Below are 26,075 nucleotides of genomic sequence, written 5' to 3' on the forward strand. Positions count from 1 at the left end.
GAGCTCATGTTTGAGTGGAAGACAAAAAGAACCAACAAGTACTCATCACTGAATATGTAGTTAAAGGACTATATCTAAGAAAAATGATTCTAGCTCCAGTATCTCCTAGGAAAACAGAAGAACAAAAAGGGGTTAACAAGATGTTAAGTACTGACTTTCTACAAATATAATAATACCTTTTCATTTACAGAGTCATTCCTTCTACTTTGTCTTTCTTCAAGTAAAGGTATTTCTGGCAAACACTGAGGGCTACTGTGGTTAATGCGTTGTTTTAATTCCTTTATAAAGTCATCTTTGTCAGCCAGTTCTTTTCTTAACTCTTCTATCACAGTTGCATTATCCTAATAAACAGTAAAAACTGCTGAGTTGTGGGATTGGCAAAAGGAATTAACACACACAAGCAGTATTGCAATTACTTAGTAGCATCAGTTTTAGAATTGCAGGCTAGAACACTTAACTATTCAAGAACAGTAACATTTCACGGATTTGTACGGTCACTGTTACAAGTGCGGTAGTCACAGAATTGCCTGGAAAGTTGTAATACAATATATTTTGATTCTTCTATTTTACTTATGTGCTTCAGCCTTCATCTCTCTTAAGATATAATAACCCGAGCTTTTATTTGTTCCCAAATCCTCGGTACTGTGAGAAAGTCGGCAGTTGTAGGGGACGTTTTGCTATGAGAACATCTTTCTTCTCAGAGAAAGTGAATCCAAACATTCTCAAAAGAGCACAACTCATTTAGTCTTCTGTTTAGCTTCTGAAATTCTATGCTACGGCTTAGATTGGCTATCCTGATTAAAAGCTGGATGTTGAAATAAGAAATGCAACTTCCAGAGATCATCCCCCCTCTGCTTTTTGATGCTTCCCTTAATCTCTCTCCACGTCCCCTTCTGTCTTTTCATGCCATTGTAGATACTACCTCAGAGAAAGCAAAGAAAGAAAGAAACCTGAGACAGAACTACCGTCTGAGTATTGAGCCTAGCTTGGGATCCGGAAATGCTGTGAATTATCGGAAAAAGCTACAGATGTCCAGTATGATTGTAGGATCATAAGCACCAAACTGACATCTGCTTATCTGAACTACTGAAAAAATTGAAATTTTAGTAATTACCAGAAATTCTGTTTCTGAAGAACAAAAATAAAAGCTGGTGCTTTTTTTGGTTAGTTGCACATGATGTCAATACGACAGTGTTCAAGAACAGAACCACACCCAGAATACAAAGAGCAGGTACAGGAGTTTTACAGAATTTATGGGTAGCTAATCAGGTAGGAGGAAAGGAGAGCTGACCTTGCTTGAATCCTTTAAGGCAGATTGTCTCAGTTCTGCTATTTCTGTCTCTTTTTGTATGGCATTAGAAGCCAAAGTTTTGAGCTGTTTTTCCAAAGCTTCAACTAACTGATCTCTCTCCTCACGCCACTTTTGAAGATTATGGTCCTTTTCCTCCAGCTCCTGTATTTCATGTTGAAAGAAAAGCATACACAGTAGAAACAAGCAGAATCTTTAAGACAGCCTAGAATTAATAAGTTTTTCATATAGCATAAATAAGGACTCAAGCTGATAAAAAGAGTTTATGGTAAGACATTTCAATTAACATATCGTGATGTCACTCAACAAGATCAGGTTACATGCATGCATTACATATGTATTTACTATGCAGATTATTGTATTTAAAGCAATCTGCCAGTGCTCTGTAGTGACTAATTATTTGAATATCTTTCATGGTCTACCGCTAATTTCAGTTGGCCACTTTTATTTTGCTCCAATTTTTTTTTTCACCTTTTCCCTGTTGCTTGGAAAACCTCCATCACTCATTTAATAAAAATTAAGAGCAAGTAAAATACCTGTTTAAGTTGTTGGATATAGAAGTCTTTATAATCCAGCTCATCCTTAAAATGGTTAACAAGACTTTCAAGTTCATCCTTAAACTGGTTATCAATCCTTTCAATTTCATCCATCTTATCCCTGAGGTATTCCTCCACAGAACGCATCGTGGACACCTGTAATGTAAGCACAGCTCACGGTTCATTAAAAGACTTCTGTAATCCAACCTGGCCAAATACTTCTTTGTTAAATAAAGAGGAATTCACAAACAAGTGCTGAGTAGGAAAACGACAGCAAGTGCAAGGTTACCAAGGAAGACATGAATTCATTTTTAAGCTTCAATTTTCCAACCCAAGCACACCCAATAAACTTTCAGACTAAGTACCTGCAAAATGGGTTTTAAGATATCTTCTTGATTAATAATTAAATTTTAACTATTAGCATCACTGAAGCTGAAATTGAAGAAAAAAAATATACATGCTTATATTAAAGAGCCTCTGGAAATTAGTCTATTTCTCTTCAAGTAAATAGCATTCTTCTTCCCAGTTATCAGCATTTTTTCACAAGACTTAGGTTTTAAGCTTTGGAGTTACCACGGATACCAATGGCAAGTCACCAGTAACGTAGAGATAATAACAAGTCCCCTCCAGAGGCAGATTAGCTATTCTCTTCACAAACCTTATTCCAGACTACCAACCAACTTTACTTTCCTCTGTTCATTATCTATGCGAAACCATGTTTTAACTTCTGGTCCCCTCTAGAGCTTCAATGGCAACTTTTCCTAAGATTTGCTGCTAGCCACACTAGTGTGGAATTTCCAGCTTCATAGTTAAAGTTTGAGAAGTTTTAACAGCAGAAAGCCAAGCATAATCTTACAGAAAAAAAATATCTCAGTTGACTACAAACCTCGCTTTGTAGTTGCTGAATTTGTTTCTCGGCATCAGAATGTTTGTCTTTTAGATCTGCATACTCTTCTTCTTTCCTCTGCAAATCTTTTTTCAAATTCAGTACAAGGGCAGAACTCTCAGAAAGAATATTTTCTAGCCTTATGTTAAAAATAAAGACACAAAGAACATTACTGTTACACATCTCATGGAAACAGCAATTACAGCTTAATCCATGCCCTGCCTGTTGGTTTCTATTTGTAAATAGACTCTTAAATCTATCTAGACCAGTGACAAGATTTAAACAATTACTTTTGAATTTCAGCTTGCTTCTCATAATCAGATGCTGAAGCAATAAAGTATTCAGATCCTATTCTGAGGGATGTACAACAAAACCACCAGATTGTCTTGTAAGCCTCCAGGCGATATTCAAGCTCTCTTATTTTTACCTCACAGTTGGCAACTTCCTCCTGAAATTGTGCAATCATTCTCTGATCTTCTGCAGTCTTTTCTTCAAAGTCCTGAATTTTCTTTTCTATTTGATCATGTAACTGATTCACAAGACAATCTTCCTGACTTGTGTGAGTTGTAATCTCACATAGCTTCATTACAAGTTGACGACTATGATTTTCAGCAAATAGAAAAGATAGAAAATAAAGAATAATATGGGGATTTCTGGTGGTTTTGTTGTACATCCCTCAGAATAGCATCTGAATACTTTATTGCTTCAGCATCTGATTATGAGAAGCAAGCTGAAATTCAAAAGTAATTGTTTAAATCTTGTCACTGGTCTAGATAGATTTAAGAGTCTATTTACAAATAGAAACCAACAGGCAGGGCATGGATTAAGCTGTAATTGCTGTTTCCATGAGATGTGTAACAGTAATGTTCTTTGTGTCTTTATTTTTAACATAAGGCTAGAAAATATTCTTTCTGAGAGTTCTGCCCTTGTACTGAATTTGAAAAAAGATTTGCAGAGGAAAGAAGAAGAGTATGCAGATCTAAAAGACAAACATTCTGATGCCGAGAAACAAATTCAGCAACTACAAAGCGAGGTTTGTAGTCAACTGAGATATTTTTTTTCTGTAAGATTATGCTTGGCTTTCTGCTGTTAAAACTTCTCAAACTTTAACTATGAAGCTGGAAATTTCACACTAGTGTGGCTAGCAGCAAATCTTAGGTAAAGTTGCCATTGAAGCTCTAGAGGGGACCAGAAGTTAAAACATGGTTTCGCATAGATAATGAACAGAGGAAAGTAAAGTTGGTTGGTAGTCTGGAATAAGGTTTGTGAAGAGAATAGCTAATCTGCCTCTGGAGGGGACTTGTTATTATCTCTACGTTACTGGTGACTTGCCATTGGTATCCGTGGTAACTCCAAAGCTTAAAACCTAAGTCTTGTGAAAAAATGCTGATAACTGGGAAGAAGAATGCTATTTACTTGAAGAGAAATAGACTAATTTCCAGAGGCTCTTTAATATAAGCATGTATATTTTTTTTCTTCAATTTCAGCTTCAGTGATGCTAATAGTTAAAATTTAATTATTAATCAAGAAGATATCTTAAAACCCATTTTGCAGGTACTTAGTCTGAAAGTTTATTGGGTGTGCTTGGGTTGGAAAATTGAAGCTTAAAAATGAATTCATGTCTTCCTTGGTAACCTTGCACTTGCTGTCGTTTTCCTACTCAGCACTTGTTTGTGAATTCCTCTTTATTTAACAAAGAAGTATTTGGCCAGGTTGGATTACAGAAGTCTTTTAATGAACTGTGAGCTGTGCTTACATTACAGGTGTCCACGATGCGTTCTGTGGAGGAATACCTCAGGGATAAGATGGATGAAATTGAAAGGATTGATAACCAGTTTAAGGATGAACTTGAAAGTCTTGTTAACCATTTTAAGGATGAGCTGGATTATAAAGACTTCTATATCCAACAACTTAAACAGGTATTTTACTTGCTCTTAATTTTTATTAAATGAGTGATGGAGGTTTTCCAAGCAACAGGGAAAAGGTGAAAAAAAAAATTGGAGCAAAATAAAAGTGGCCAACTGAAATTAGCGGTAGACCATGAAAGATATTCAAATAATTAGTCACTACAGAGCACTGGCAGATTGCTTTAAATACAATAATCTGCATAGTAAATACATATATAATGCATGCATATAACCTGATCTTGTTGAGTGACATCACGATATGTTAATTGAAATGTCATACCATAAACTCTTTTTATCAGCTTGAGTCCTTATTTATGCTTTATGAAAAGCTTATTAATTCTATTCTGTCTTAAAGATTCTGCTTGTTTTTACTGTGTATGCTTTTCTTTCAACATGAAATATAGGAGCTGGTGGAAACTGAGAGGATGGAAGATATCTCCAAAGACTATGACCAACTATGTGATGGTCAGCCATTATTTGTGTGTGTGTGTGTGTGTGGAATATCCGTGTAAATGTTGTCACATTGCTAATGACTTTGAGTCTTCTGTGTTTCGATTTTAAAACATATCTGCATGTATTTGTATGTAAATATTTCAATGGAGATGCTCTATTTCTTTTTAAAGAGCTTTTGGTCATGGGAGAATCTTGATTTGAGAATAATGGGAGCTAGTAGGGAGTTCATCTGTAAATTTTCAAACCTTCAGATCTGTGTGCAAGGGATAGAACAATTGAAGTTATGTGGATGACATTAGAAGAACAAGAGGAAGTGCAGCTTGAACAAGCTGAAATGCTTCAAGCTCAGTTAGAAGAGAACCAAAAATTAGCTTCAGGTAATCTTTCCAGGGAAAGGGAGCAGGGATGCAAAAGGGGTTTAGACGTACTGTGATAGCCACTTCCATTTTCATGTGACTGTTACTTAGGCATTAACGTTCCATAGTAAACAACAACTCTCTTGTAGTTAAAGGCTTCTGTTATTTCTTTATGTCTGTAGCAGATAAAACCGAAGCTGCTTTAGTAAAAAGTCATTGGTGTGGTATTGCAAATATATATTTGAAATGATATGCTATCTAACCTCATTTTGTGTATTGAGTAGAACTGATTGCATGGAAACACAAATACAGTGAACTGGAATACCAGAGCAATAGTGACTGGCAGCAAAAGAACAACAAAAGTGATGAGGCAAATTTGAATGAAAACAGTAGAGAATTAATAAAGCTGCAAAAAGAGCTGGAGGTAACTTAACTTCAAAGTTGTAACTTGATAAAGTAAACTGTTATATTGATTACAGAAACTTCCTGTAAAAGCTGCAGTGCAACATGCAATAGGGACCAGGTGCAGCTTTTTTGTGGTACGTTAAGAATGGCATCACTGATGCCCCCATAGTATAGGAAGTGTAGCCTTCCCTACATTATGCTGCCATGAGCAGTGCTTCTTTTGCTGGCCTCTGAACAGTTAGTTGTCTTATCCCATCTGATGTTATTTTTTGTTGTTGTTGTTTGTTTGTTTTTTTAAATAAAAGTAATGGGCTGGCAGTGGGAGTTTTCTAAGTGAGTATACAATAGGTTACATCCACTCTGTTAGTGGAATGGTTCTGAGCTTCTTTCCTCCTTCACCTTGAGTAAGCTTATTCATGATATATTTTTTTAATGCGCAGAGCCAATTCACTTTTTCAAGAAGAGGGGAAAGTTGAACATTCATTGCTTCATTCTATACCACGTCAATGTCCTATAAGCAGAGTATACTTATACAATTGTTGTTTGCAAGAAAGGAATACTAACTCAAAGCAAATTGTAACTTACGGTGTATTTGTCAAAACTGTTTTCTGTTAGTTGCTTGGGCAACTAATATAAGCTATCGAAATCATCATCTAACTTTATCACCAGGAAGCCTTTTTTGTTGGGCTGCGGGTCTACTAATTTTCCTTGGTTCAAAGACTTTTATTTTTTCCAAGCAGTTTCTCAGGTGCTCTGTCCTATATATGAGAATGTCTGCCAGTAGGTTTGATAGGAAAGGAGACTACTCCTACAGTGTAAACTATGTTGCTTTTCTTTGTCTTTCAACCCTAAAGGAGCTGCAAGTTTTTCTACAACTGCTGCAAGGCAGCGTAAAGTGTTAGAAGTTTTTAAGTTAAAAGAGTTTTTCTTATACTGACTTTTGGTGTAAGTTCTGTAAAGCTTGTGTGAACATTTATAAAGAAAAAGAGGTGTTTTATGGGGGCTCTCCAGTCTGAATAAGAAATACTGGAAATGATTATTTTTTAATGGAAAAGAACTAATGATTATCCAATACCTGCCTTTGGGAATATTCTGTAGTAAAAACTGCTAATGTTTCTGTTATCTTGCAGAAACAAGACTATTTAATGATGACCTGGCTTTTAAGACTTTTATTCCTTAATGACTCACTATTTCATTTTTGGTTTCTTTGAAATAGGAAAGTGAGACTAAGTATCAAACTGATAGAAAAAAGTGGCTGGAGGAGAAAGAAGAGCTCCTAAATCAGATAAAAGAAGCTGAGAATCTTCGCAACAAAGAAATGAAACAATTTGCTGAGGACCGACAACATTATGGAAAGCAACAAGCAGAAATCGTAAGTGATGAGGTCCTGGCAGAGTTGTCTGGTGCCTGTAGTTTGGAGACAACTACATACCAAGTATTAACAGTAAGGGTGCATAAGAGCAGCTTGTCCAAGTCCCCTTGCTTTCTTATGCGCCAAAGCCCATATGAGAACTGCTTGATTTGGAAAAGGAAGGAATGGGGGGGGCCACAAAAAGAAAGATCTTTCATAAATGCATAATGAAATGTCACGAATGTGGGACATCAATAAGAAAATTACAGTTGAAAAATAGATCACTATTTAATGAGGCTAAGAAAGTATTTTGTACAATAGCTTTTGTTTGTTCTCTTTTCTGCAAAGCAGAAGGCCTTTAAGCCTTTATAAGGAAGAAAAGGCAATTGAGTTTCTAAAGAAACCCCACAAACTTCTCTCCAGATACTGAATAAAAATACTTGGTCAAACGGCCACAGTTTTGCTCCTTTATCACTTTCCAAATAGTGACCGATAACAAAGTCACTAGAGTTACTTGAGCTGTTTGCTGGGCTCTTGTCATGTAACTTCTTAAACACGTGAATCTGTACATTCTGCAAAGCTTTTTTTACATCTGGAAGTAGTTAGTCCCGACTTTCTGGACCTGCAAGCAGCATAGAAGGATGTGAGGAGCTTAGTATGATTATCACTTTGTGACTTTATTTTCCTAAAGCTCATTAGTAATCATTAAATGAGCAAATTGAAGTTGTTAAATAATACTAATATTTTTTCACAAGGAGAGTAATGTAGGTTGTCTTATAGAAGCATGGTTTTGCTTCTGTAGGTTTGTAGTGCAACTAGTTCTAGAGCTCCTGTGGATCTTGAAGAGATCATACATTTACTAAGACTGTAAAACGGTGCTAACTACCAAAGTGTTAGAACAGTTCAGTGTGTAGTAGGTGATGTTCACTGTTCATCTGTTCTTCTTTTAGGAAAGACTTGTTGCCCAGCTGGAGGAAAAGGACCGTAATCTTCAAAAGTGGCGTGAGGAGAGAGATCAGTTGGTAGAAGCTTTGGAAGAACAGCTCAAAAGTTTGGCTTTAAATGAAAGCTTGGAGCAGATGAAACATTCTCTTCGGGAAAAGGAGAAGAGTGAAATGGAGAAAGTGCAACGTATAGAATCGTAAGTAACCACTGAGTTAACTTAGAGCCCTTTGAGAATGAACTAGAGTTAAAAATAGTTAATGGGAACATCCCTTCGACTTAATGCATTTGCATGCTTATCAATGGCCAAACTACTACTTTAGGATGCTTTGGTATGCTACTTGAGTTCCAAGGGAAAACAGGAGTGTGCAAGGAAATAAAGAATAATATGGGGATTTCTGGTGGTTTTGTTGTACATCCCTCAGAATAGCATCTGAATACTTTATTGCTTCAGCATCTGATTATGAGAAGCAAGCTGAAATTCAAAAGTAATTGTTTAAATCTTGTCACTGGTCTAGATAGATTTAAGAGTCTATTTACAAATAGAAACCAACAGGCAGGGCATGGATTAAGCTGTAATTGCTGTTTCCATGAGATGTGTAACAGTAATGTTCTTTGTGTCTTTATTTTTAACATAAGGCTAGAAAATATTCTTTCTGAGAGTTCTGCCCTTGTACTGAATTTGAAAAAAGATTTGCAGAGGAAAGAAGAAGAGTATGCAGATCTAAAAGACAAACATTCTGATGCCGAGAAACAAATTCAGCAACTACAAAGCGAGGTTTGTAGTCAACTGAGATATTTTTTTTCTGTAAGATTATGCTTGGCTTTCTGCTGTTAAAACTTCTCAAACTTTAACTATGAAGCTGGAAATTCCACACTAGTGTGGCTAGCAGCAAATCTTAGGTAAAGTTGCCATTGAAGCTCTAGAGGGGACCAGAAGTTAAAACATGGTTTCGCATAGATAATGAACAGAGGAAAGTAAAGTTGGTTGGTAGTCTGGAATAAGGTTTGTGAAGAGAATAGCTAATCTGCCTCTGGAGGGGACTTGTTATTATCTCTACGTTACTGGTGACTTGCCATTGGTATCCGTGGTAACTCCAAAGCTTAAAACCTAAGTCTTGTGAAAAAATGCTGATAACTGGGAAGAAGAATGCTATTTACTTGAAGAGAAATAGACTAATTTCCAGAGGCTCTTTAATATAAGCATGTATATTTTTTTTCTTCAATTTCAGCTTCAGTGATGCTAATAGTTAAAATTTAATTATTAATCAAGAAGATATCTTAAAACCCATTTTGCAGGTACTTAGTCTGAAAGTTTATTGGGTGTGCTTGGGTTGGAAAATTGAAGCTTAAAAATGAATTCATGTCTTCCTTGGTAACCTTGCACTTGCTGTCGTTTTCCTACTCAGCACTTGTTTGTGAATTCCTCTTTATTTAACAAAGAAGTATTTGGCCAGGTTGGATTACAGAAGTCTTTTAATGAACCGTGAGCTGTGCTTACATTACAGGTGTCCACGATGCGTTCTGTGGAGGAATACCTCAGGGATAAGATGGATGAAATTGAAAGGATTGATAACCAGTTTAAGGATGAACTTGAAAGTCTTGTTAACCATTTTAAGGATGAGCTGGATTATAAAGACTTCTATATCCAACAACTTAAACAGGTATTTTACTTGCTCTTAATTTTTATTAAATGAGTGATGGAGGTTTTCCAAGCAACAGGGAAAAGGTGAAAAAAAAAATTGGAGCAAAATAAAAGTGGCCAACTGAAATTAGCGGTAGACCATGAAAGATATTCAAATAATTAGTCACTACAGAGCACTGGCAGATTGCTTTAAATACAATAATCTGCATAGTAAATACATATGTAATGCATGCATGTAACCTGATCTTGTTGAGTGACATCACGATATGTTAATTGAAATGTCTTACCATAAACTCTTTTTATCAGCTTGAGTCCTTATTTATGCTATATGAAAAACTTATTAATTCTAGGCTGTCTTAAAGATTCTGCTTGATTCTACTGTGTATGCTTTTCTTTCAACATGAAATATAGGAGCTGGAGGAAAAGGACCATAATCTTCAAAAGTGGCGTGAGGAGAGAGATCAGTTAGTTGAAGCTTTGGAAAAACAGCTCAAAACTTTGGCTTCTAATGCCATACAAAAAGAGACAGAAATAGCAGAACTGAGACAATCTGCCTTAAAGGATTCAAGCAAGGTCAGCTCTCCTTTCCTCCTACCTGATAGCTACCCATAAATTCTGTAAAACTCCTGTACCTGCTCTTTGTATTCTGGGTGTGGTTCTGTTCTTGAACACTGTCGTATTGACATCATGTGCAACTAACCAAAAAAAGCACCAGCTTTTATTTTTGTTCTTCAGAAACAGAATTTCTGGTAATTACTAAAATTTCAATTTTTTCAGTAGTTCAGATAAGCAGATGTCAGTTTGGTGCTTATGATCCTACAATCATACTGGACATCTGTAGCTTTTTCCGATAATTCACAGCATTTCCGGATCCCAAGCTAGGCTCAATACTCAGACGGTAGTTCTGTCTCAGGTTTCTTTCTTTCTTTGCTTTCTCTGAGGTAGTATCTACAATGGCATGAAAAGACAGAAGGGGACGTGGAGAGAGATTAAGGGAAGCATCAAAAAGCAGAGGGGGGATGATCTCTGGAAGTTGCATTTCTTATTTCAACATCCAGCTTTTAATCAGGATAGCCAATCTAAGCCGTAGCATAGAATTTCAGAAGCTAAACAGAAGACTAAATGAGTTGTGCTCTTTTGAGAATGTTTGGATTCACTTTCTCTGAGAAGAAAGATGTTCTCATAGCAAAACTTCCCCTACAACTGCCGACTTTCTCACAGTACCGAGGATTTGGGAACAAATAAAAGCTCGGGTTATTATATCTTAAGAGAGATGAAGGCTGAAGCACATAAGTAAAATAGAAGAATCAAAATATATTGTATTACAACTTTCCAGGCAATTCTGTGACTACCGCACTTGTAACAGTGACCGTACAAATCTGTGAAATGTTACTGTTCTTGAATAGTTAAGTGTTCTAGCCTGCAATTCTAAAACTGATGCTACTAAGTAATTGCAATACTGCTTGTGTGTGTTAATTCCTTTTGCCAATCCCACAACTCAGCAGTTTTTACTGTTTATTAGGATAATGCAACTGTGATAGAAGAGTTAAGAAAAGAACTGGCTGACAAAGATGACTTTATAAAGGAATTAAAACAACGCATTAACCACAGTAGCCCTCAGTGTTTGCCAGAAATACCTTTACTTGAAGAAAGACAAAGTAGAAGGAATGACTCTGTAAATGAAAAGGTATTATTATATTTGTAGAAAGTCAGTACTTAACATCTTGTTAACCCCTTTTTGTTCTTCTGTTTTCCTAGGAGATACTGGAGCTAGAATCATTTTTCTTAGATATAGTCCTTTAACTACATATTCAGTGATGAGTACTTGTTGGTTCTTTTTGTCTTCCACTCAAACATGAGCTCTCATCTTCTCAAAAATATTTTATTTACTAGAACACCATCTCTCTGTGTACATTATGGAACTTTTCCATGCAGTTTTCCATGTATTCGTATGTGGATGCTGAAGATTAGGCAGAGGTTTAGCCTTTGGTGTTCTAACATAGCAGCTGTGAGCGTGCAGAGTATGGGGGGGAATGGATGACAAAACGACCAGCGTTACAGATTTTGTCCCTAAATAATGTCTCGCTTTCTCTCTTTTGGAGGCAGAATACTGCCTGAGACTGTTAGTGAGACCCAGTAGGGTGTATCTGAAGATCACACAATGAATAGATGTTACTACCTTCCCACACTTGTGCTGTGTTTCAGCTTACGTGTTCATGTGGCGTCTGAGCTTGAGGTTTTACACTGTAACTTTAGAAAACTCGAGATATTTTGGAGGTCTAATGCATAGCCTAATCTTTACTCCTTTTAAATATTTACAGCCTAGGAAACAACAAAGCAAAACTAAAACTGGAGAAAGTATTCCATTAAGATGCAAAGCTGAAGGCAATTATTTGTCACGTCCATGTACTAGGAGCCTCACTTCATTAAATGAATCTGAGGTTAGTATGAAACTTCAGATCTGAAAATGTTGTGATTGTATTGCTTTTGATAAGGAATGAGTAGGAAAAGATCTCATGTTCTCTAAACAATTCCCAAGTTTTAATTTATTTATCCCTTTCAAGGTGATCAGATCACCTGTTTTTATAGCCTTTGATAGGAATAAAAGCTGTTGAAACAATTGTGTGATGAATTTTTGTCAGTTGCTGTTGAAAACTCTCCTCATGTTAATGCTTATGAAGTGGCTCATGATTAGATAAGTTACTTGGAAAAAATTCATGGAGCCACTGAAACGGGCACAGCAAATTGAACTTATTTTCTTCCTCTGCAGGATTTCTGGATATTGTTTTGTTAGCAGATGATGTTAATCATTCCTATATAAGTTTTTAATTGCTAACTTTCATAAAATAGCAGTTACATATATTTTAAAAACAAAGTATTTATTAACCAACTTAATTCTTGGAAATACAGTGGGTGGTGATAACTCCATTCAGATTCTTAGCAGAGCCTGATAAAGTGGCTCTGACTACTTTTTGTCTTTCTACAATCTTTGGTAACTTTTTGAGAGGAAGAAGACTCCCCTCAGGGGGTCGGAACAGTGTAAGTAGTAAAAGCTGCTAGTCTGTGTTTGGGACACTGGAGTTTGCTAGTTACTAGCAGCAGTAGAAGCCGCCATCTACCGTTTTCTGATGTCCCCAGCAGCCTGTCTTCCATGTGTTCAACCAGCATCTGAACTCATTTTTGATATGCTAGCTGAATTCCTGCCATAGAGAAGGAGGAGTCCAGGTGATCTCAGTTCTGACTTTGTTGTTCCTGTTGAGAAAAACAGGATTGGGTGGATTGTGGACAGGAAGTGCTGCTGGGGAAATGCATACTGACATTTCCCTGTCACTTAGCTGTGCATTTGCTGCCATTTGACCATGAGCAGGTACATGATAGCCTTCAGCTTAAGTACGGTGTCATTGCTTGAATGTCTGTATTCTCTCCAGGGAAAAGATAGCAATGGAGTTCTTTAATGACTTGCACTGGGCTTGCACCTTGCCAGCTGGACCTTACTTATGTAAATAACATCTCTAGTGTAGAAGAGGAAGGGCAAATTCCCTAAGATTAAGCTGGAAGTTAATCGAACACTTGAATCAAATGCTCCTGTTCCTGCCCAGTTCTGACGCAGCAGAGTTGAGATGAAGAAAATCGTGTCAGTTCTACCACCATTCTCTATTAAAAAAAAGTGTAGTTGTCTGTGCCCTTGAGAAAAAATGACTTGTAAAGTATCAGGCTCAGTTTAACATGGAGAACTTTTTTTGTGATCATAGATTGGAAATAATTTTAAATGTAACAAGTTCTAGGAAAGAAGGGTAAAACTCTGCTGTAACTGAAATAGATTCCTTCTGTTACAAGTGTTCTTACAGCAGGAAAATCGAATGCTTACATATCCTTTTCCAGATGCTTTATAGCTTTTTAATCTCACGGCTACCTTAACACTTGCACTTAAAATTCTTCTGTGCTACCAGGATCATTTGGGAACTGTCCTCGACTCTTCTGGAGTGTCCGCAGAAAATGGCAAAACTAGTCGGTTCCCAAAACCGGAGCTGGAAATCCCACTGACACCTCTGCAACCTGATAAGACGGAGATAAAGCAGCACGACAGCATGATACCTTTAGGAGTGAAAATGCCTAAGGCAAAAAAGAAAAGAAGTATTGACATGGATGAGGTATGACCTAGACCCAACAGAAAACAAAATATCTGATGCCTTTTTACCATTCTCATTTAAGCATTATAAAAATGCTATTTCTACCTCAGTAAAGTAGTTGAAGAATTTAATCAATGAACTGCTTTAATGAACAAAACTAATAGCCAAGCTCAGTGATAATGGTTTAAGAGAAGGGAATTTCTCTTAACTCCATTGTGTATTTTCTTTGAAACCTGTAGACATAAATCAGCTTTTTAGACATCATGAGATGTCTAATACTGATATCTTAATGTCCTGTTTTTATAATTGAATGCTTATTTATTATTTGATTGAATAGTTACCACTAGCAGATACTTCCCTACTATTAGCAAAAGTGTTTAAAGTGTTCACTTTTGTGACATCAATTGTTCTTTCCAAAAGAATCATGGCTGAAACTTGTCTTATTTTCCCAGGATTTTGTGAAAAGTGAGAACACGAAAAATACAAAATCTGTCATGGCTTTTAATTCACCCTCTGCAAGTGACGAGAAAATGGTTGGTTTTTGTTCTAGTTTTGAAGCTAGCTTGGGACTTCCTGTAATTGTGTGGTCACACGAAAGAAGCAGTGTCTTATCCTTATGTGTATACCTGAATGGGAATCTTACATGCTTATGAGCTCTTCCTATTAAATTCCATAAGCTAACCAAAGGGCAAGTCAGTCTGTCCCCAGAGCGTGTAATGGCTGTACTGTGTAACGATTTGGAGGGAAGGATATTGCACACTGAATAGTTGGGAAGAGAAGCTTTAGTGTATTATCGTGTGCTTTTGTAAGTGAAGCCCTTGTATTAAACTAAGGTTCATATCATTAATATGCATGGCAGTTATTAAAAACAGATGTTCACATGTGATAGCAGTATCCTTGGCATGGTCAGAGTATGAGTAGTAGATTTTTCCCATCTGTTGTCTTCTGTTTTGTATGTTTGTTTATTTTATGTAATTAGAACAGCTTATGTAAGAAACAGCTCCACAGCTTGGGAGCTACTTTTAAAGAAACTACTGCCTTATTAAGAAACTTTAAGAAACGTATGCCTTGAAATAGCTGAGATTTTGACAACTCCCTAAAGGGTATAAAACTGTCTACATTACTTGCCGTTGTGGTATCATCAGCATAATGAACAGAGGTGTCAGTAGTAAAGCTCAAAATGTCAACTTAAAATAACGTTGAACTAAAATGAAGTTTAAACAATGCTCTTGTTTCACATGTTCACATCTCTGTTGAACAGAAATCCGGAAAAGACTACTTCCTGAGAAAGCGAGTACATGCTTCAAGACTGACTAAAAAGAAGGATGAAACACTGCAAAAAGTTGGAGATTTTATTCAAAGCTCTCCTTCTATTATACACTCTAAAGGTTGGTGTAGAATAAGTTTTATTCCATGTTTTCTAGACATTGTAGAATGGCTTGTTTCTGCTGTAGGCTATTAATGTATGTGTTCTTAGACTTGTCTGCCATGTTAAGTTGTCCTTTGATTTATGAAGTAAATGCATTTATTCGTCTCTTCAGAGATTCATTATTACATTTGTGAAAACCTACAAGTATACAGAGAAAGTTGGTTCTGTCTTGTGCTTCTGTCAGCACGAAAGTTAGGCCTGTTGTTTAACTCCTGCTGAAGTTTCTGACTTCCAGCGACTTCTGAGCCATGATTGTCTTTCATACTCCATTTTAATGCGTGCTTTAAGCTGCCGTACCTGAACCTATAAACTGTTTCAGCTATAGAAGCAATAAAGAACCTCGATGAACAAAATACAATTTCTGAGTATTTTCACTTAAATTTTACGTGTCATTTATAAACCAAGTTTGTTACAAAGCTTTTTTTGCATTCATTGATTTAAAGACTCACAAAACCAGTAAGTTGATTGGTTTACGTATCAAAACAAATTTCTTCTAGCCAAGAAGCTGATGTCAGCAGTAAGTTCTCCTAAATCAAACGAACCTGAAAGGCTCGAAGAAGGAGAGACCAAGCCAAAACGATGCAAAAGGAAGCTGCATTCCACTGTCGTTTCTGGCCCTCTAGATATACCTGCTTCTTTGGTAAGCGATTATACTGTAGTCTTGGCTTAAAATAAACTACTAAAGAGTCCAAACAGACTGGAGGTTTCATCTATTTGCAGGAGGAGGTTGAAAGTACTGAGGTATTTCTTTATTCTACCAAGTCATTCTTGTTGGTCTTCCTGCTGTTCTGTTTTAGTTTGTCCTCAAAGATCTCTGTGTTTGGCTGGCTTACAGTTTACTAAGTAGGTGATGTAGCAATCATGGAGATGTCTTCTAATTTGGAATCATAGATAATTTCAGTGTGTCGGAGTGGGATTATTCTACTACACGCTTTTCTAGAGCACAACTTAGACAGCTTTTTAGGTATGCTTAAACTATGATCTCCTGTCTAAGCCAACTTGCAAAGGATCTGATGTGCCAGTTTCATGACTCTGTCAGCAGCTATTATGCTAAGAACATTCTTGCTCGGTTGGAACTGCATCTTTTAATTATATTAGAGTCCTTTTTCTGTTCAGCATAGTGATCATTTGCCCATACTGTAATATCCCTCTGAATTTTTTGATGATTTGACGAATGATAGGGGCAGAAACCAAAATGTTATTTTTTTTTGTTAGAGGATGAAGAAGATGAGACAATTTCTTCTCTCACTGTAGTTCTGAGAACATGGAACTGAACCGAGAACTGAAATTCTGGGCAAGTCATAGCTACAGGGATTGAGGCTAAAAAATGTTTTCTGAACGCTTCATGTTTCACAAAACAAGTATTATAATACTCTTTTGAAAACAAGTATTTCAAAATGAAAGCTGCCTTCAGGCTTTCCTCAGATGTGTGTGCTTTTTTAAGATAAACAGGATTTTGTACATTCTCCATATTTGTTCCTTGTGATTAAGCTGCATTAAAATGATCTCGGTATCCCATAGTTTTCTGAATAAAATATAATAAGCAAATGCCATTCTGAAATCCATTTAGGGGAAGAAATATGTTTGCGTGGGTCAAGAAGAGCTTGTCAGTCTTGTGCGAAAAGATGAGTAACTTTTGAAATGTTTTCTTCAGGAATCTGAGGAACAAAAGAAGGAAAGTGATCATCTGATCATCAAGCGACGGCTGAGATCCAGAACAGCTAAAAAACCTTGAAGAAGCGTGTTTGTTCACCTTTCTCAGGACATACTTTTATCGTATTATTAAAACTGGTTGTTAATAAACAGTAACAGTTACTCCGTTGTGTTCTTAAATTTGTATATAGGTGTACCGTGTCTCTCTGACAGTTTCAAACTGACGCCATTGAGGCTGAAATAAATACAAGCTTTCTTAAACTGGGTTTGGATTTTATTGTGGTTAAGGGTTTATTTATTTTTGTCTTGCCTCCCCTGTATAGGAACAGTATCTCTAGGACTGATTGCTATTTACCCATTGTGCAGTAATAACTGTACTTGTTCAGGATGGCCTGGCTTGCTTTTTTCACGTGTCTGGTGTACTTAGCAGAACTCTGGCAGAGAGCAGAGCATGAATACACATTAATATTTATGTATACTTACTTTTTGGGCATTTTTAAAGAATTTTCTTTGGAGAGAAGATGGTGCCAATTCCTCAGTGTGGAAGAAAGGTGCTTTCCCTCACTTGTGCAAATTCAGCTTTAAATTAATAAACTTAGAAAAATAAACCCAATACATTTGGGGGGAATTCTAATATCCCAAATACTGTTCTCCCCCTCAGTGAGCTTCGAACCGTTAGATGCTGTTGGATGAATTAGCTGAAAGGTTCTCAGCTGGCAGTATGTCCTCGTGTTGTCTCCAAGTCCAATAGTTCCTATAGATTCAATTGCTCAGGAGGTAAAACATGGATGAAAGCCGACTTGGGTGAATATTTGAGAGTTTGATGGGAGTGAATTGCCTTAAAAGCAGCTGGTGATAGAACAATATACTGATTGTATTTAAAAAAACCCACAATCGTACTATTTGTTGCTGTGCCAATAAGCTTTCTCCTTGCTTGTAGGCTTGTGAGATCCAGGTTTGCAGAAAACAATCTGTGAAAAATCATGGGAATCATGTGGTTTTATGCTCAGCAATCTCATTAAAAACTTGAACTGACTTTTAGAAGCTTTTCTCCATGGTGTTAGCTGGACAAATCTGCATGTGGATGTCAACATGGAGGCTTTTATTGACCTGGAGTAGAAAACAGCATTCGTACCTACCAGGTGAGATGGGCAGCTACTGCACAGGTACACAGAAGAAACTGATGGAAGCATAAGTACTTGAAATCACCCTCCCTCCTATTTATTGACCTATGTATGTGAATGCCGTGCATGAATGCCTCATAGCCAGATGTCAAAATGGAACAATGCTGCCTGAAGTGGTTGGTGACAATATGGAAGACGGTTCTGATCAGCTGCAGTTTGCAAATTACTTGCAAATATTTCATATCCAGAAGACTGCAATTTATCAGCCATGCGATATTGGAGGCAAAGTCATTGCAGGGGATGGGAGTGATCTACTTGTTCCAGAAGCTGTTAATAGAGCTCTCGTTGCTACTGGGTACATCATGATATACACTTAATTACACTACTTTTCAAATGGTATTTTTATTATGAGAACAGCCTCATTGCTGCCTGCTGCTGCATGGGAAAAGCAGTTGCACACTTGGTATAATTATATGTGGTTCTCTGCTGCAAAACTGACCTTTTACAAAATGTCACATGTGGTGTTTGGTGAGTCTCAGGCTTGCCTAATTTCTGTGCATTTTTGTAAGGCACAGCAAGTGCAGAAAACAGGTTGCTTTGTTTAGGGAAAAGAAAAACCAACCACAAATGTTTAGCTGACTTGCGGAATCAAACTCTATAATCCAGAGATGGGTTGTAAAGCAGGTATGTTTATTCCAGCGTTGCGCAGCGCCGGGTGCAAGGGGGATAGCTCCTCCAAACTTGCACACCGACTTGTAAAGCTGTGATACAGAAAGCAGGCAGAAGAAACATCCTTCAAATCCAGAAGGTAAACTCCACCTATTCATTCCTTAACTGGGTTAATAAAGTGCATGGATTTGCCACCACTGAATGTATGCATTCAACAATTCTATTACTTGCCTTCAAGTGTTGTACCAAACTACAGCACTTGCTATCAAAAATTTTTGCAAAATTGGAGTCCAAACTCCAGAAAGTCTTCTATCCTTCTACAGTTATGTATCCTTATAGGGTACCACTTTACCCTGACTGGGCAATCTCTTGCTTTTAACTTCTATTCAGGGCTTCATGTTTGGCCCTGATGCCCACACCCCTAAGTGCATCATGTTTGATATTGCTGTGACTCCTGGGGTACAACATTGTTTTTCCCCATTTGTGCTAATGTCAGACTTACAGTTTTTAAACAGTCAATATTGTTGGACCCTTAGCTCCAGTTTTATTAAATTTCTTGCCAGAGCAACCTGGCAGGTACAAGAATTTCTGTATTCCTACTTAGTTTATATTTAATTAATCCAAAAAAAACGTAAACCTTTTCTTGTTGGGCAGTAGCTTCTATTACTGTTACAAAACCATCTATGAGTAGTAAGAAGCACCCATATCCACCAGAAAATAAATCTCTTTATCCTGCTTCCCTAGATGCAATTTCCCGTTGCAGTTTGCACACTGCTTTCCTTTCAGTGGGGCGGAGCCCTCCCTGGGCACTTCAAGCCCCCACTCTCTCCCTGAGGGGTTCTCTGGGTCCTACGGCCCTATTCTGGCACCACAACAGTAACAGCTGTTATTATCACCAATTCCCTTACTATCTGTTTGTCAATCAGTTTTGTTTTGTTTTCATATCGTTCACCTCTTTTCAGTCCTGACATCCCTGTTATACCTTGCCAGTCCTTCCTCCTTCAGCCTGTGTCTGTCCCAAACTTTCTCACTTTCCAAACTCTCATCATTACAAAAACTACTAACATCCTATTTCAGTTTCACCTCCTTCTCTCCAGGTGTCCAGTGCTAACACTGGGATTTCAGGTTTCCTACATCTCTGCACATGAAGGCTATTCTCACTTCCATTGCCCCCTCCTCCCCACCTCCCCCCTTTGCTGCTTACAGCAACAGTCTCCGTACCCGGCTCTCTCTCACTCCAAGAGTTATTGCAAGGGGGGGGAAACAATACAGGGGGTTGCTCTCATACCAGCACACATAAACTCACTTTCTCTTTAACCCTTTTTCCTTTGTACACAATTTCACTATTTGTACCTTCTGTTACACTTTGACACACCCTCAATTATACTTTCTGTATACCAATAGCAATTACACTTTCTTATACCATCAAAGCAGTTTGTCCCATTCCCTTCAAAACCCACAGATCAAACAGTACAATTTTTCAGTTTCCACAAACACCCTTAATACCATATAACTTTCCCTTAGCAATCCATATCATTCAGTTCCTTGGGCTGTTCCACCCTTATCTTTATGGCCTTATTTCATGTTTTTCTTGATTCCCGATTTCATCTTTATCTTTTAGTTTTAATACAGTGTTCTCAAAAAGTGGTACTGTCATCCCGGTTCTCTCTACCCCTGTTATCTTTAAGGCCTCATTTGTTAATTTGAGTCCTGACACCTTACGGGCCAGTGATGAACGAGCTGTCCCAGTATCAACTAAAACCACAACTTCTTCCCCCTCAGGTCCCACTTTTATATTTACCAGGGGGTCCTGATGGGACCAAAGTTTTGAAAGCCCCAGAAATTGATCTAATTGTTCTGCTACTCTTATAGAATCTTCAATTAAAGATTTCATTTCCTTCTTAAAATTTCTAATTTCTCCACTAGTGAGTGGGGAGTTTACATAGCATATTTGTCCTTGTCCCAATGGGACCTCCCATAAGGGGTACACTGAGGTGCTGGTACAGCTAGTGTCTGGGAAAGGAGAAATTTTTATGTCCCTTTTACATTGTTTTAATTCTCTCCTGAGCCCAGCATGCCCCTCTTTTCTGTGAAATGTCCCTGTGTGCTTTACCATTTCCTCTTACTGGGGCAGCGCCTGTCTCCCTTTGTGCTACATTGGGGTTATATGGGGGGGAGATTCTCAGGAGGGTCCCATTGATTAGTTCCTTTTTCTAATTCCTCTCCTTCCTGGTCCGGGCCTTTTTTTTTTTACTAATAACAGGCTGATTTCTTGTATCCAACAGGCATCATATTCTGATTCCTCCTTTGAAAAGGGCTTTTGTTCTTTACATATAAATTCGAGATCTGACAAACCCAACCTTCATCAGATCCATATTTTGGCCAAATATTGATTTTCCCTGTAGTGGATCTCTAGGCCATATCTAACACAATATTTAAACATCTTTTCCCTATCCTTTTTCCATGTTTTGGGATCATTTTAACCCGTCCTCCAACTTATATACTAACCACCAATGATTACATTATTTGATGAGGGTGTTCTTGCTTAGAGTCCCTCCCGGTTCCCCAGCAATATCCCTCTGATGTGCCAATATACATCCTAAGAGATTTTCTTAGGTATCTCTTTCCCTTATGTTCCTACACAAACGAGGAGGGGGAGCAATGGTTCAAAAACAAATTTCGTAAAGTTAACATGTTAAAGCGGAGGTAACACAACCCTATTGTTTCTCTAATCTGGATCATTATCACATTTAAACCACGGTATTTTCTACAACAAAAGCAACAGGGTCTCAATACTAATTGTGGTTTGCCTTTTGTGGGCTTTTACCCCGCAGGATCATCTGCTTCTGTCTTTAGTGAAAGGACTCTCCCTCAGCAATAGCAATCCCAGACCCTGGAGGTTGATGAGAGAGTCCGGGGAATGGGAGATTTCCCTTTAGTCGGGGAAGAGGTGGTCTGTGAGTGCCTAGGAAACATTAAGGTCCATAAATCCATGGGACCTGATGGGGTGCATCCGCGGGTGCTGAGAGAGCTGGCGGAGGTCATTGCTGAGCCGCTCTCTGTAATCTATCAGAGGTCTTGGAGAACTGGGGAGGTGCCTGAAGACTGGAGGACGGCCAGTATCAGTCCAGTCTTCAAAAAGGGCAAGAAGGAAGACCCGGGTAATTATAGGCCAGTCAGCCTCACCTCTGTCCCAGGGAAGGTGATGGAACAGCTTGTGCTGGATGCCATCTCCTGACAACTGGGTGATAAGGAGGTTATCAGCAGTCCTCAGCATGGGTTCACCAAGGGGAGGTCATGCTCGACCAACCTGGTGGCCTTTTATGAAGATGTCACTAGCTGGGTGGACAGGGGGCGGGGCGGTAGATGTAGTCTACCTTGATTTCAGTAAGGCTTCTGATACTGTCCCCCATGACATCCTTATAACAAAGCTGTGGAAATATGGGATAGATGAGCAGACAGTGAAGTGGGTCGAGAATTGGCTGACTGGCAGAGTGCAGAGGGTTGTCGTTGGCGGTGCGGTGTCTGGCTGGAGGCCTGTAACTAGCGGCGTCCCCCAGGGGTCGGTGCTGGGTCCGGTCTTGTTCAACATCTTCATCAACGACCTTGATGAGGGGATAGTGACCACCCTCAGCAAGTTTGCTGATGACATGAAGTTGGGAGGATTGGCTGACACGCCTGAAGGCTGTGCTGCCATTCAGCGGGACCTGGACAGGCTGGAGAGCTGGGCAGTAAGAAACCAGATGAGGGTCAACAAAAGCAAGTGTAGAGTCTTGCACCTAGGGAGAAATAATTGCATGCACCAGTACAGGCTGGGGGAAGAGCTGCTGGAGAGGAGCTCTGCTGAGAGGGACCTGGGCATCCTGGTGGACGACAGATTGACCATGAGCCAGCAGTGTGCCCTTGTAGCCAAAAAAGCCGATGGCATTATGGGGTGCATTAAAAAGAGCGTGTCCAGCAGGTCGAAGGAGGTGATCCTCCCCCTCTACTCTGCCCTGGTGAGGCCTCATCTGGAATATTGTGTCCAGTTCTGGGCACCCCAGTACAAAAAAGACAGGGATCTCTTGGAAAGAGTCCAGCAGAGGGCCACTAAGATGGTGAAGGGCCTGGAGCATCTCCCCTGTGAGGAGAGACTTAGGGAACTGGGTCTGTTTAGCCTTGAGAAAAGAAGGCTGAGAGGGGACCTGATCCAGGTCTATAAATATTTGAGGTGTGGGGCCAAAGAGGTGAGGCCAGACTCTTTTCAGCAGTGTGTGGAGGAGGGACAAGGGGAAACAGACAGAAACTGGACCATAGGAAATTCTGCACTAATGTGTGCAATAACTTCTTTATGGTGAGAGTGACAGAGCACTGGAACAGGCTGCCTAGGGTGGTTGTGGAATCTCCTTCTCTGGAGATATTCAAGACCTGCCTGGATGCTGAGCTGTGCAACGTGGTGTAGGGAACCTGCTTTGGCAGGGGGGACTGGACTCAGTGGTCTCTGGAGGTCCCTTCCAACCCCTACAATTCTGTGATTCTGTGAATATCATGGAGTTGTTTGGATGGGGAAAGACTACCCCTTTGAATGACCTTTTGTCAGGGCATGTCCTGGGATTCCTAGGATCCTCAAAATGCAGCACTGCTTCTGTCACTGAAAAATGGGGCCCTGTGTGGGACGGAGGGAGGGTCCATGAGTCCCTGGCCCACCTGACTGAGTATTTCCATGGTCTTAGCAAAGACATACTTACAACTTGAGAATGACAGTTAGCTGTGTTCATGGTGGCATGGCCACTTTTAATGGCCTTGAACTGTCTGAACATAACTGAAGAGGCTCAGGCTGATGCAAATCAGCTATTGAATGACAGTGTTGAAAAACTGGAAAGACAGGTGGCAGTTTTGATGGGAAAAAAACCTAATTCAATCATTCTCCTATGGAAGATCAGTAACAACTGTCTGGAGGACCATGGGGGCCCTGTACAAGGGAATCTGTATAAAATGGACTCTGTAAATGAAGGCACTAAAAGGTCAGATTTTGAGGTTCCATTTGGACTAGATCTATTTGAGATCTGACTGATTGTAACCCATAAATGAAAAAAAATAAATGCAGGATAGGCTGGTGGGAGTGCCCTGACCAGTGTCCACCCCCCAAACCCTGCTGCCCATAATACAGCAGCTGAACTGATGGATATAGTACAGTGGTTTAGACAGAAACCAAGAGAGCATGCCAGCATAGCTGCTCTGGTTATGGGACATGGAGGCAGAAAGTGCTATGGTGAATGGACTGGAAATTTCAAAACTGACATCCATTACTACTAACCCTGCCCTCAGGCAAAGACTTTATGCTCTTGTCTGGAGGGCTTATCGCAATAAAGATTGGCGGATTTGCTGCGTAGACCGGTCAGAACTCAGATCTGCGTTGTGCTTCCTGCGGCACCAAACGCCCAACAGTGGCAGTTCTGCTTATTGGCCAGCAGGTGGCAGCAGAGACCACGGAAAGAACGTCTGCGGGACAGACCCTGGGGATCCGTTCTCTTTTGATTATAGGGGAAGAACACAAAGATGGAAGAGGAGGGAAGGGGGAAAAAAAAAAGAAAAAAAAAAAATCAAACCACAGCAAACAAATAAAAACTTCTCCAAACGTAGCAAACGTGAATGTCTGTCAATAAATTAATGAGTAATTAAATTGATATCCCTTTCCCGCCCCCCCCCCCCCCCCCCCCCCCCCAACTTCTGAGATGAAAAAAAAACCACTTCTTTTAGAAGAAAACAGAGTAGTAACAACTTCTGTACCTACATTCACCACTCTGAGATCCTGTCTGGGTCACCCAAGGCTTGTAAATAACCACTGGGTCGGTTCTGAAGCATGAAAGAGGCTATCTAGGAAGATGATTTTGAGAGCCCAGTCAATAAATTTTTTCATCAGGAATGAGGGATCTCATCCTACAGCCATCACCTTTACATCAGGATGGGTCTATGTTATCAATACTGAACCCCCCAGTCGCCCTCAGATGCTGTAATACAACAGGCTGCCCAATTGATGGGGAGACAAGAGTGCCTATGGCCAGATGCAGGCTCTGAATGGTGGTGGAAAGGTCAGAGAACCATCTGCTGCCATGACTTAGGCATCCAGCCCCTAAGGTAATCCAGTCTGGACCCATTAGAGTCTTGAGACAGCAAATGTTTAAAGACCAGATTAGAGCAGGAGTTCAGTTTAAAAAGATCGATGGACAGCATAATCAGGAAAATATCTGTTAAACAGGCCCAAGCACTGAGTATTTATAGTCCAACCTTTTCAGCCAAGCTAGATGTGAATGTAACTCAAGAAGGGTCTGGATGGGGGCTCTGGCAGAGCCAGAGTTCTTTGTGAACCCCTATGAGGTTTTGGTCACAGGTTTGCCATGGAGCAGAATAAAGATACATCTCTATCTATGCCTGTTGCGTGTTGGAGTGCATGCGCAATGCCATGTGGAGGGCTTATCACAATAAAGATTGGCGGATTTGCTGCGTAGACCGGTGAGAACTCAGATCTGCGTTGTGCTTCCTGCGGCACCAAACGCCCAACAGTGGCAGTTCCGCTTATTGGCCAGCAGGTGGCAGCAGAGACCACGGAAAGAACGTCTGCGGGACAGACCCTGGGGATCCGTTCTCTTTTGATTATAGGGGAAGAACACAAAGATGGAAGAGGAGGGAAGGGGGAAAAAAAAAAAAAAAAAATAGAAAAAATCAAACCACAGCAAACAAATAAAACTTCTCCAAACGTAGCAAACGTGAATCTCTGTCAATAAATAAATGAGTAATTGAATTGATGTCTGTTTCCCCTCTCCCCCGCCCCCCCCAACTTCCGAGATGAAAAAACACCTGGTATCAATTGGACAGATGCACACAGTGAAGCCAGGGATGGTCTGAAACGCAAAGCAGCTGAGCAGCTTTTAGAAGAAAACAGAGTAGTAACAACTTCTGTACCTACATTCACCACTCTGAGATCCTGTCTGGGTCACCCAAGGCTTGTAAATAACCACTGGGTCGGTTCTGATGTCGAGTGATTTGTTGTCAGTTCTCTCATGGTTCTCCGGTCAGTTCTCCGGTGCCAGGATCTGCCACAGGGCATTCTGACCACGGGCATCATGTTTCTACGCTGCCGCCTGCATTTAACAGGCAATGTGACTGCCCAGCATGTGCAAGGCAGCACCTCTTTCACACCACCAGAATGTTTAAGGCTGTTGGGATTGTTGTTAGCGTCCCATTAACACTGAGGCTAGAGATACCCTTAGGACTGACATTACTATTAGCATTACTTTGAT

At 39.4% G+C, this 26,075-nt stretch overlaps 2 protein-coding genes and 1 long non-coding RNA gene across 4 annotated transcripts in view; 2 read left to right on the top strand and 1 right to left on the bottom strand.

Annotated features, from left to right (window-relative positions):
* Positions 1-26,075, bottom strand: part of LOC146759524 (myosin-binding protein C, fast-type-like) — a 214,021-nt gene that overhangs the window by 166,020 nt on the left and 21,926 nt on the right. The window lies entirely within an intron of this gene.
* On the top strand, positions 4,512-9,006 carry LOC146759528 (kinesin-like protein KIF20B). Of its 2 annotated transcripts, XM_085510745.1 has the most exons (7): positions 4,512-4,650; positions 5,043-5,103; positions 5,343-5,468; positions 5,732-5,871; positions 7,069-7,224; positions 8,154-8,344; positions 8,785-9,006. In XM_085510745.1, the coding sequence occupies exons 1-7, from the start codon at positions 4,537-4,539 to the stop codon at positions 8,981-8,983; spliced, it is 987 nt and encodes a 328-aa protein (XP_085366871.1). In that variant the 5' UTR covers positions 4,512-4,536; the 3' UTR covers positions 8,984-9,006. The 2 variants fall into 2 exon arrangements, with proteins under 2 accessions (XP_085366871.1, XP_085366872.1); XM_085510746.1 differs by lacking the exon at positions 5,043-5,103 and having other exon boundaries at positions 4,570-4,650.
* Positions 15,186-17,221, top strand: LOC146759529 (uncharacterized). Its single transcript, XR_014932319.1, has 3 exons — positions 15,186-15,308; positions 15,847-15,989; positions 17,004-17,221. It is a non-coding gene; the product is annotated as an uncharacterized LOC146759529 (long non-coding RNA).

Source organism: Coturnix japonica, chromosome 10, assembly GCF_054131305.1.
Source record: "Coturnix japonica strain WE chromosome 10, WE-NBRP24, whole genome shotgun sequence".
Taxonomy (NCBI): Eukaryota; Metazoa; Chordata; class Aves; order Galliformes; family Phasianidae; genus Coturnix; species Coturnix japonica.